Below are 12,135 nucleotides of genomic sequence, written 5' to 3'. Positions count from 1 at the left end.
AAATACCCTGTCTGTCAGCAATAGCAACACAGGATACTTTGGACTGGGAACACCTGCAAGTCTTCTCTCACTGCAGCTTTGTACTCTGAACACAGCTTGAGCTGACATACCCCACAGGAAACACAACGATGTGATCACATCTCTGCAGCTACCCAAATGAGAAGGTCAGGCAACTACATGCAGAACAGCCCAGTCGTCGCAAAAAGCTGCTGTTACATATGCACAATTGCCAGTCTCTTGTTTCAGGACTCATACAACAGCTTGGGAATGTCAGCTATATATTGAGACAGGCCTCATTCCTCACCACAGGCATCAGTTAAGTCTTAAACCATCATGCAATCTCTGATGTATTAACGTACAATGTAAGAAAATGTGCTTGCCTGTGGATTTGTGATTTTTGTAATGATCATGAAGCACGTGTAGCTAACACAAGACAGTGGAAAGAATTCATTGATAACTGCCTTAGGAAAAATCCTCCTTCAAAGACTCCCCCTACACAGAAGTGACTTGGTGCCTACCAAGCAGCTATGCTGTCATTAAGGCAAAAGCCTCAACTTACCACCATCCTCCTTGCACCTGTTGGTATGAGGTCAATGCCCCAAAGTCCCATACCAGTAAGGGTTTAAGGTGGGAGGTGACAGTCTGTAATTCTGTAGAATTCTTCTGAGAGTCCACAAGAATCTTGTGGTTTTACTACTACAATTAACAATAGCAGCAATCAGGTGTAGCACAGGAACATTTTCTCAGCTGCCCACCCTCCTACTTGCCAGTCACATTAGAACTCAAGCTACAGGAATGAGAATGACCCAGTTCCAAACACATCTGCTCCCCGGTGAACACCACATGGATGCTTTACCTGGTCACTGTTTGTTTATAAAGGCTTGGGATCAGATCAGCCCACAATATCCCAACATGGAAGCGTCCCCACGTGTTAGTTACACCTCCTGATATATATGGTGCTGCATCACAGCCTGTATCATATACACGCCTATCAAGTAAAATCAACAGAAAAGGCCCAGAGAAACTGTAGGCATCTGAGGGAACTGACAGGCTTGCTAAAGCTTCAGCTTCAAATCAAAGTCAGACCAGTGATAACTGGAAGTCTTTCTCATCTGGCAGCTGTTCAGCAGCTAGTGGGAAATGAATGAGATCTCAAGTCCAGTTCCCAAGAGTTAGACGTCCACACTGCCAAAAGCACTCCCTGCATAAACTGTTATTTATCTACTCACAGAACAAAACGTCTCATGATCACCCAACACTACGGTGCCTGGGCCTCTCCTGTGACAGGCTTTGAATGCACATGCAAACCACCGTGGCCAAGTTGGTGTTGAAACACATTGGACAAGTTCAGCAGAGAAACATGCACTATTGCTTACACTAGCTATATTGACAGTGTTTGTTCTTCTGCTGCTGCTAAGGTCAGCACTTCTGAGCAGCCCTGTATTTAAACCCATGAAAGCACTGGCATTGGAAATGTCTGGCAGGTAAACAGTTAAATGGCTGGACTCCACTGGAACTGCTCTTTGCAGATTAGAGTTGTCTGTCTCTTCTGAAAGGACATCAATACCAAATCTTGCTGCCACCAGATGGTTTGCCTTGCTGTCCAATTAATCAATAACGGTCCCAATCTATAACAAGAGTTACGCATTTCCTTACCAAGGTGGCATGGTTGCTCAGAGCCCAGAAAATTCCGTTGCCCTCCCATTTCAAGTTTTATGCTCTTGCGCTGCTTGTTGATTTCCAAACTGTCTATGGGGTCACATTTTAGGTTATAGATCTGCAGGAGGGAAGGGAGGGAGAGAGGCAAGTCATGTGAACACTGTTACCTAATCAGAAAGGATAACACTTCTTAAGAATTGATTCAGGCAAGCTGTGAAGCTGTTGATGGTGTTGTGTACTTCTGTAATTGCTGGCCTAGAAAACACCTGTTTGCCTGGAGATACAAGAACACTTTGCATGCATTTTTTCTTATTACTGAGGCTTAATTCAGTACAGCATCTTGTTATCCTTTTAAAGGTCCTACACCCAGACATCTTTCTAAGTTTTCTGCTCACAGCTTTTCAAGGCCAGAAATTCAAGGACTGTGAATGTCTGATGACTTTATCCAGTGCCACACTGGTGTGTAGCAGCTCCCTTCTGTCTCTGAATGGACTGGCACATCCACATGTCCCAGCACAATGCAGTCATGATGCTCCAAGACTGAGTTGCAGAGGGAGGGCATCCACATTAGTGAAGAATATTACAGATGTGGCTAGCTGCTTCCAGTCTCAGAGCTAATCTCATTGGACTAACTCAGCTGGGTCACCCCTGTGCCATGTGGACATAGCAATACTCAGAAAATTTCCATTCCTTCATTGAGCATAACCCAATCATTTCAGATTCCAGTTTTGAGAGGAAAATGGTCAGATTAGAAATGACATACAAAACTAGTTGAATCAGAAAGGCTTCTTGTTTCATTTTAGCCATTAGAAAATTACAGTGGTTTGAATCAGAGACCAGCAGCTACATAGTGTGAAGGTCCAGACGAGCAGGACCAGACCACACCAGTACTGGTAGGCTTCTCAGCACTGCCTACAAGGCAAGCGTCTGAGTCTTTCTGCCTCTGTCTGCGGGCAGGGAAGGATGCAGGCACCCAGCAGCTCTGTAAACTGACTGTACTTTATAGCATAAGATGTCTTACAAAAGACAACCCAACCGTTTTCATTGCTGAGGACTGGTACCTCTGCTAGCAGGTCACAAAGTACAACACCCTTGTCACACAAATAGGGCAGTGCTCCACACTGTTCGTGCATGGATGCATACAGACTTTGTGGGAGACATTCAGCAACCAGCAAGTTACATTATCTGCGGTCCCACTTCATCTCCATCCCTGAACACTACATGAGAAAGGCTGGTTAAAAAACCAGCCTCTGGGCCAACTGTGCCTCAGCAATCATCAGTGATGTCGGTGGCCCTCCCCATGACCTGCTTCCAAAGCGATGTTGACTCTATCTGGGAACTTTGCTTTTAAAGTATAAGCCCCTGAGCTCTCCTGAATTAACAGCACAGGTTACTGAATAAACATATCTGAAAAAGCACTTTTCCACTGACACTGCCTGGGTCAATACAAAGTTAGCACATTGTGGTAGGAACACCCACGGAAGAAGGAAAACTTGGCAGCTGGTGAAACACAGCAAAAAAATAAAAAGCATTATCTAAAGCACAATAGGAAAGAAGTCACGGGATAACAGGGACAAAGCCATTGCTCTGAAACAGCAGGATACTTCTCAGGAAAGGGCAGAATCCTACCTCTTCCTCCTCTAATGTCTGACACTGAGTGCAGCACAGCCCTTCTGGGAAAAACAACTTCATATCGCGGACAGCTATTTGATAGGATTTGGAGCCTGAGAAGTAAATACAATGAGAAGATTCTCTCAGGCCATGAATTAAACATTCTCTAGACTCACACTCATCTTTCTGAGAGATTGATGATGTGCAACTTACTGAAGTAATTGCTTTAAAGGCCAGCTGTTCTGTACAGTAATAGCAAACATTTAAAACCATTATATTTAGAATAGTTCCATTCCTTCTTCATATTTTGATTCTGTCCTATTATCACTCAGCTTGTTCTTCATGTAAACAAGACTCCTTGTATTCCCTAACAGTGTAGTCAAGGAAATTGTGTTAAGGAGCCTGTAAAACTCTTCAATACCAGCTCCAATATCCTGCTGTTGTTTCCTTGCTTCTGGATCACATCGGCCTGATCTTATGGAATGGGAAGGAGCTGCTCATTAGTAAATAAACCTGTGCTTAATAACAATAACGTAAGTCTCAAATATGCTGGGGGCTTTGGTTTACAACAGAAATAAAAATCAGTATGAGACATAGCAGTATATTCTTCTGTTCACCTGTAGTCACAAAAGGTAAATTGAGACTGGAACAGGTACAAAGGAAGAATGTGAGGATCATGGAAACCATGGAGAATCATCTGAAGAGTTAAAACTGAAAGACCTTGGCTTCTTTGACCCAATATGACACAAAGTTGAGAAGGAATCTGGTTTCTGGTAAACACATCAGGGTGCAAAAGGTCAGAGAAGAAAAAAGAACTACTTAAAATTAAAGTACAGGTATTGGCACAGGAACAAATGGATGCAAACTGTATATGATGATATTTAAGTTTGAAATTGTGAGAAGATTTCTAGCGATCACAGCAGTGAAGTTCTGTTAATTACCATCCAATTGGGGTGGGTGCTTATGAAAGGGAATACTTGATGTGGTTGACAGAGAGAATTAACTGAACTCAGTGACTTGAGAGATCCCTTCAGGCTTAGCATCTAAATATTTCCCTATAAAGCAACAGCGTTATAAAGCACTACTCTAAATGTTTTGAGATTTGTGGGTGGAAAATATTAGAGAAGGAAAAGCTATTTCTATATAACTGGAGATCAGATATATTGTCAATGTGCTGGCACAGAGCCATACTCCTGGGATACAAACACACAAAACTCAGATATCCTCTGAAATATTACCACCTTTGCAGGCTACCCATTCTTACTGCTCTTCGAGTACTCAGCCGTTTGAACTAACCAGGGTCCTTAATGCAGTAGTTTATAATCCTAAGACTGCATGAGTCACCAGTGTACAAGTTGTGCTGTATCCTTTATGCACCTCTATGACAAATCTTCCTCATTTAAATCATTGAGGCTGTTACAGAGGATACAAATGCTCCCAAAGCTAGCAACATTTTACTCTCACTTTGCTCAAGACTGTATAAGATGCATTTGCAAGAGCTCTTTGGGTTCAAGAAAAAAGCAGTATACAGTGACTTCATAAGAGCCAGAAGAAATGAGAGGAGTGCAGGTTTACCCCTGTAGCTGAGCCTCAGAGTATTAAAACTGCATTATTTGGTTTAATTGTATCACTGGGACCTGGTCTTCATCTTACCCGAATTTCCCCAGTCGCTTTGGAAAGAAACACACAGCTAGAATTTGCTCTACTTCAGCAAGATAGTGTTAACTAGAAATCTTCCTCAGCTGGAACAAAACTGAGGAAAGTTGGTATTCCCTCCTAGGAAAGGAAGATGGTCTTCCACAGTCCCCCAAATTATTACTCACACAATGATTAAGCGTGACTGCTTAACTTGTAGGTAAAGGTTTCACCCTTGTTGGAGGACAAGCTCTTGGAGGTGCAAGGGGTTATGAACACTCCTTTCCTTATGGACAGGCACCTCCCTGGCATAGCAGCTGGATCAGATTCTTGAGTCAGAATTACTGATTACATTAGCTACCGCTGCATCCATTTTCCTTGAATGTCTGCAAGGATGGCTCTGTGAGCCAACTATAAAGCTGGCTCCAACATAATGCACAAGCTGGTCTCAGGGGGCAGGTGGTGGTAGCCAACTAGTTCATCTCTGTACTCAGTCCAGTCTCTGAAGGAAGCAGGGATCTGAAGGGGATCCCTAAGCAAATATCTGAGGGTTTACTCTAACACAGTGAGTTCTCTATGACTCCCAGCAAAAGCCAGGATAAGACTCAGCCTCTCTTGCTAATATAAACTAATCTTTAACCAAGTTATGCTAGGGATGCTCTAACTGTAGCATGGGTATCTTAAGGTTTGGGTATATATTACCCATTTTTAGCCATGACTGATGAGTTCTCATTCTTAAGGCAACCTGGATGCACAATCCATTAATCTTAAGAGCAAAATAAGCAGAGGCTGAGAGTGGAAAAGTATTGGCTGAAGAGCCCTGACCATTTCTTTTGTGTAGCTAGATCCTGCTCTTCAGTCACTCCACAAATGAGATCCTGAGAGTCATCATGGTGAGATATCTCTCTCAGTTTATTCTTGGTCCTAAGGATTATGATCATATCTGATTAAAAACAAACAAAAAACATTCTACATCAAGGGGTTGATTCTCTTGTCCAAGCTGTACAGGATGGCTACTTCATTTCCCTACTAGTTCTCCACAAAAGACCACTTGATATGGATGAAAAGAGGGAGTGATTTGACAGCACAGAGTACAACAGAAAGAGCGAAATAATCCAACAGATCTTAACAGGAAAGTTCTTCTGGAACCTGAAGTCATACAGTACCTGCTAGCTTAGCTGTGTTTATAGAAACTATTGCTTTTATTATTTTTAGATTCCCTTAACTACATACAGCACAATCAGTACCACACTAAGGAAAAACTGTTCATGGGCAGTGAACTAATGACGTTTAATTTCCTCATGAATTTTTTAATTACATCCTCCCCTTCCTGTGGCAATAGCCCAGGCCCCCTCCAGCAATACCTTGGTTCTCCATAGGCCACCCTCTACATCAATACTTGCCATTTTCCCTTACCCTTCTCCATCTCCCATCCCACCACGCAACATACACACTGCAACCTCCTAGTTCCCTCCCTGCTGGCAGGTGAACTGTGACTGGTTCAGCACACTGAGGATGCCAACTTGCTGGTGTGCCTCTGCTGATATGCCAACTGGCAAGAGCCTCTCCGAATGGAAAACAGCTGAGTTTACCTGCGTTCCTCAGTGAGAGCAAGTTTTATCACCTGCCTCTAAGCCAGTAATTTACATTTTGAGATGTTACAGGGGACTCAGTATCTTGGAGTCTTTTATCCCTCTCTGAAATCTCGTTGCAGTTGGCCAATGGGTTATGAAGTTATCAGGACGGGACTCACAAGCAGATAGAAGTCAGATGGGTTCTAGGGGATCATTACAAAATAACCAAGCTAAAAGTACAAAATGACCAAGCAGTGAAGAAATAAAAGGAAATCTGTTGTGTTGGAAGACAGATCTAGGGCTGTTCTGGGATGAAACATTTTTTTAATCTATCTTCTGGAAGAATATTTCATAGCTTGAGACATACTCAGCTCAGCCACCAAGAAAACAATGAAAGCTTTCAAGGGAATAATGGTCTCTACTGCCTGCCAAGGCTAGATCTGTGTTGATGATACAGGAGGTAACAATCCATAATATACTTTTTCCATTGGCATATCTGAGCCTTCATACTTTTACCTACCATAAAATCCATTTTGGACTGTGCTGATGCCATACTGAGCCCTCCAGAGGAACGGATCTAGTGCTCGGGGTAGTTTAGGATCCTCTGGCCCCAGTAAATCTATCAGCTTCTTTATGGCCTTTGGCCTCTGAAGACACAGCACGAGAGCAGTGCCTGAGGTAAGGCAGGTACAATGAGCTTCTAAAACAGCAGGATTCTGAAAAGAAATAACAGGGAGGGAACAGATTATACTGAATAGTGTTGGCAAGCGCTGGATACATCCCAGCTTGCCTTTGGTTAGACCTATCCCTGTTTGAAGCAAACAGATCTGCCATTACCCTTGATTTTTCTTCTCTTTGTAATATACATGCTAGTGGTCTCTACAGGTACAGCTTCCAGAGTATATACCATGGCCACCAAGCCAGTATTTGTTGTGACATCCACCAGGTAACAGGAGATCTAGTTCCCACCTTGACTCCATACAGAGCTAAAGAAAAAGTTAAACATAGCAGCTAGAGGTTTTAGTCCCTATGGCCATGGGTAGTTTTTAGCCATATGAACAGCTTTAGCAGTAATTTCCTGAAATCTTTTCTTACTAAAGGAAACAAAATCCTATTACTAAAAGACAGAAAAGCCTTGTACTGTGATTTGTTCGCATATCTGTAACAAGCTAGGTACCAGAGGTGGAGTTCATTTTCAGGGGGTAAGGACAGAAAGAAATTGCTACTCTGCAGTTTACTTGTCTACTGCTGAACTTTGGATTTATGCAATACCCTTTTCACAGTACCTTCAGTGTGACACATGGATAGGGTACAACCAATGGACATTAATGATATCAACAGGGCCATAAATGCTCTGGGATAAGGAGCCATATTTAATTCTTCTGCTGATATAAAATGATAGATTACAGATACCAGAACTTTTCATTTTGAATTCACAAAAGAAAGGATCCCTACATCCACCCTGCTGCTACAGCCCAGCTTCTCCCAGAGGGTGGTAGAATTTCATACACAGGTAGCATAAGAACTATAGAAATAGCAAGCTTAAAACAAGGAGGATCAGGACAGGACACTAGACAGGGGCTGAAAGAAGAGAGTTCACCCTCCTGGCTTTGCCACTGATGCACTGTGCTCCATGACAAATTTCTCTACCTTTGCTTCTTTTCCAAGTGTTGTCAGTTGAGCCTGTGACTGCTCTTGAGCAGAGATGTTTCTCTTGCAGCTGTGCAGGTCGCAACACCCTGGGATCTTTATTTCAACTAAGGATGATTGGTATTGATAACTAGCAACCACTGCACCAGTGAGAAGAGTCTGATTTTTAGGCTGGAGACAGACATAATGATTGAGAAGCAAGGGGAAAGGTAGCAAGTGCCTGGGGCAGAAGGCTACCAAGGGGCAACAGAGCACTCACAGCCTTGCTGACTTTTAATTAAGCAAAACCTTGGCAAGCCAGGCTTGTTGCAGATGTCTGCACTGAGCTTGAGGGTCAGGGTGCCCACAGCAGCTGCACACTGCCTGCTGCTGCCCCCTCCATCTTAATAAAGTGGCAGGAGCACCCAGATCTGCAACCCACAGTGTGGCAAGACCCCTGCCACAGAGATGCTCCATGGCAGCGCTCTATGTTCTGTACAGCTTAAACAGCAGCATTTTCAGCTCGCTGGCTGAACAACCCATGGTTATTTACTTTTTTCCAATTTTTGAGGAAATTAAAACAAGGAGGAAAAACATAGTTTGATTCAGCTGAATCATATTATTCAGCTCTCAAAGTTTTTTTAATTCCTGTTTTTTAATCTTCTAAAAGCACAAGAGTATGGCAGTTCTCTAGATAAAACATTTCCAAAAGAAAATCCCATCATTTCATTTAAAAATATGGAGATAAAACACTTCAAGGCCTCTTTTGCTTTTCTACCATATGAAACCATTCTCTTTGACCCAAATCTTCTCTCACTCACATTCCTCCTAAACTGCATTTCTAAGAAGTAGGCTATAAATTGAAAATCATGGGCTGAATCCTGATATTCTCCCCTACATTTGAAAATAGAAAATTATCCACAAGAAAGCTCTCCTATTCTTAAATTGTTTAGTTATGTAAGGGATTTGACACAAGTTGTGATATTTGTCTATCCTCCCACCCCTTGGAAATACAGGGCAAAGGAAACCCTGGGATGGCAGCCACATCGCATGACTGCACATGTGAAATGCACAGGAGAGTTTCACAGGCATTCCTGTGAAAATGGAGCTCTGTTTAGATAAGGATGGCATAGTATACTGCAATATACAACTCTGTATAATACAGAATAAACCCTTTTTGCCTGAAAATTTTTCTTAGTTTAAAAATATGTATATAATCCACTTTTCTAAGGGCTTTCTCTTTGGGAGATGAAGGACTGATGCTGACTTCATGAAAAATTTCAAAAGGACTGGATACAACATGCCAACATTCATACATGTCAGAAACATCTGCAAAAGATGTTTAACAGTTTCTGTTAAACAGACCATAACAAATTAAATTATTTTGTTCAAGAGCTTCTAAACAGTGCTTTTAGATCTACATAACAGCACTCTTTTGCCTCTGTTTCCTGTCTTTCAGTTGTTCCCCAGCAAAAGTGCAGACTGGATTAAAAACAGTGTCAGTGAGTCAAGGTGACTTCTCTCCTTCTAACAGATCCTCACACCCACTCTAGACTCTGCCAGCCAAACAATGCCTTTATTTATATCCTGCCTCCACACCGTGTCCTTGCTGATACCCAAGCAGCTGTGGTGAGGTTGCACGTGTGCAGCTGACTTGAATTCGGTGAGCAATTTTGTTGATGCACACAGAGAGGAAGTTCCAGCTGTGTGCTGGCTCTGGAGGACTAACAGGATTAAAGAGCAGCAAAATTCTCCTTCTGCCTCTACCATTAGAATCACAAGATAGGACTGGAGGGAATCTGTCAAGTTATTGAGTCTAGTGACCTGCTACTGCAGGCAATTATATCAGGCAATGCCCAACAGAATTATCGGGTCCCACTGTAAAATCAAGTTTTCCAGCTAGCAGCCAAACCCATGAGTCTCCACAGGACTGGATCTGCTGGATAAATGCAGAGAGGAGATACGGCCTCCAGAGGCAGAACTCCCTCTGGGAGCGGTCACTTCTCACAGTCTGAACATGATCAGCTCATGCTAGGAGCCAAGAAGACAATGTCAGCTCTGTTTACCTGACCTTTATTTTTTTTTAAGTATTATTAAACTTCAGATAAAAAGTATTATCATGGCTCCTGTGATTAGATAACCTCAGCAAACAGCAGACCAATCCATTATTTATTGTATGCCAAAGGCCAAAAGCTACTTAGAAGCTGAATGTTAGTATTTAAGTTGAAAAAGCAATCGTGTCTGAAATCATGCTGCTGAGGATATCTGTCAACATGCATGTAAATAATACATTTGAAAGAGGAAGGCGATGCTAGGTAGTCTTGCTACCAGTGAATAAAATCCAAATCTGCTATCAAGCACTATGTACACAAAACAAACTGACACATTGTGGAGCACATGGGAGCTTTCTAGAGATTTCTGGAGATGGATTTTGGATCAGGCTCCAGGTGAGGAGGAGATAAAAAGCCCTGAGCAGAATTTCTATAAGGGCCAGACACACTGGCTCCATGTTCTTCAACACGAGATGCTAAATTTCAGCAATTTGCCCCCATATTAGGAGCCTCATTTTAAAAACAGCATTGTACCCCATTGTCCCCTAAACTGAGAAACAGATCTAAAATTAACATTTCTCCAATTGAAATATTTTATATGGAATTCAGCTGTGAAAAATAGTTCTGCCCCCACCAGCTGCCATTGTAACACTTACAAGCCAGATTTTCAAAATACCCTTGTCCCTGAAGCATGCTGAGGCTTTTTGAAAATCTACCCACTTGGGAGCTCAGCCTTTTTCAGCCCTCATGGGTGAAAGACTTTCAGATGTGTTCTAAAAATGAGAAGGAGCCCCTGTACAGCAGAAATAATTTCCTACTGTCCATTCCCCCTTGCCAAAGGCACTCTATTATCTCTGCTTTCTCACTTTCAAAACCTGCTTTTTTTTCCAAGAACAAAAACCCAATAGTCTGTAATTTTTAAACTCATTACTCACCAGCTTTTCAAGGGAACTAAATCAGTGCTCAGCAGCTGCTCTAGTGTGTTGGAGAATCCAAAAACAAGAGAAAATTTTCCTGAAACAACCCCTCTTCACATGTACCCCACACATAGCTACATTACTTCCCCAGGTAGATATTTGGGGTTTTTTAAAACGTTTTCTGTTTCAGATGATCAGCTAAGCAGTTTTGTACTTAGCTGTATGACTAAAAACTGTATTGGAAAGCACTTCCCCATCAACTCTAATAGCCACTATATCCCTCTTACCAGTGGTCTAAATATTTAGAAAGCAAGTGCTTCTGCTCCATTGCTTTGCTATCATGCAGAGGGTACTAATTGTTCCTGATTGGTAGTTATGTTGGAGCACTGTCCTGGCATGTTCCTGTCTTCTTCTGGAAGACTCTATTAAGAATTTCTATGAGGGAGTGCTATAAACTCTCCCAACTTAACCCAAGAGCAATATTGATTTTAAAGGCTTGTTTTCTGTAAAATTTAATTGATTAGTGGTCTTCATGAAAGAAATCAAACAACAAAGATTATTTTTTCCCCAAGGAAAATAAGAAAACTAACTTGTCTAAAATGCTCAGCTTTCAGTTTCCTCGCTTTCACAGTATCTTTACACTCATCTCAGGATATCTCAGGTTGGGAAAAAAATAATTTCTAATGCTATAAAAGAGCAGAAACATAAATCTATTTTTAGCCTACAAAAACCTGTAACTCCCCAAGATTTAAGAACGTTCTTCATTGTCTATTAGACATCAGAAGTGACAGTAACTCTATTTGATCTCTTTGCAGGTCATTTTTAGAGACTCTTGAACACATGCTCCTGGAACAGAGATTCAGAAGCTGTATATAGAATGTAATATAAGGTAACAGGGCTCCAGAGGTATATGTTCTCTGGTGGCACAATATATGTATAATTGTTTCCCAGCTCCCAGGTTTAAACACATGGAAGAAAAGCCAGGCAGGGGGTGCAGGGGGTGTGGTATGTTCCTTTGATGCGCCCTACCTGGAATGAATGACCTTGGGGAAGAAAGAG

The 12,135-nt window shown here is 42.0% G+C and overlaps 1 protein-coding gene across 1 annotated transcript in view; it reads right to left on the bottom strand.

The window, feature by feature from the left end:
- Positions 1 to 12,135, bottom strand: part of DNAAF8 (dynein axonemal assembly factor 8) — a 98,876-nt gene that overhangs the window by 10,521 nt on the left and 76,220 nt on the right. The window contains 3 exon segments of the mRNA XM_064462233.1: positions 1,657 to 1,777; positions 3,289 to 3,383; positions 7,000 to 7,195. Coding sequence (XP_064318303.1) covers positions 1,657 to 1,777; positions 3,289 to 3,383; positions 7,000 to 7,195 — 412 coding nt within the window.

This window comes from Phalacrocorax carbo, chromosome 10, assembly GCF_963921805.1.
Source record: "Phalacrocorax carbo chromosome 10, bPhaCar2.1, whole genome shotgun sequence".
NCBI lineage: Eukaryota > Metazoa > Chordata > Aves > Suliformes > Phalacrocoracidae > Phalacrocorax > Phalacrocorax carbo.
Note: the sequence above shows the minus strand (reverse complement) of the source record. Positions and strands in the feature narration are given on the sequence as shown.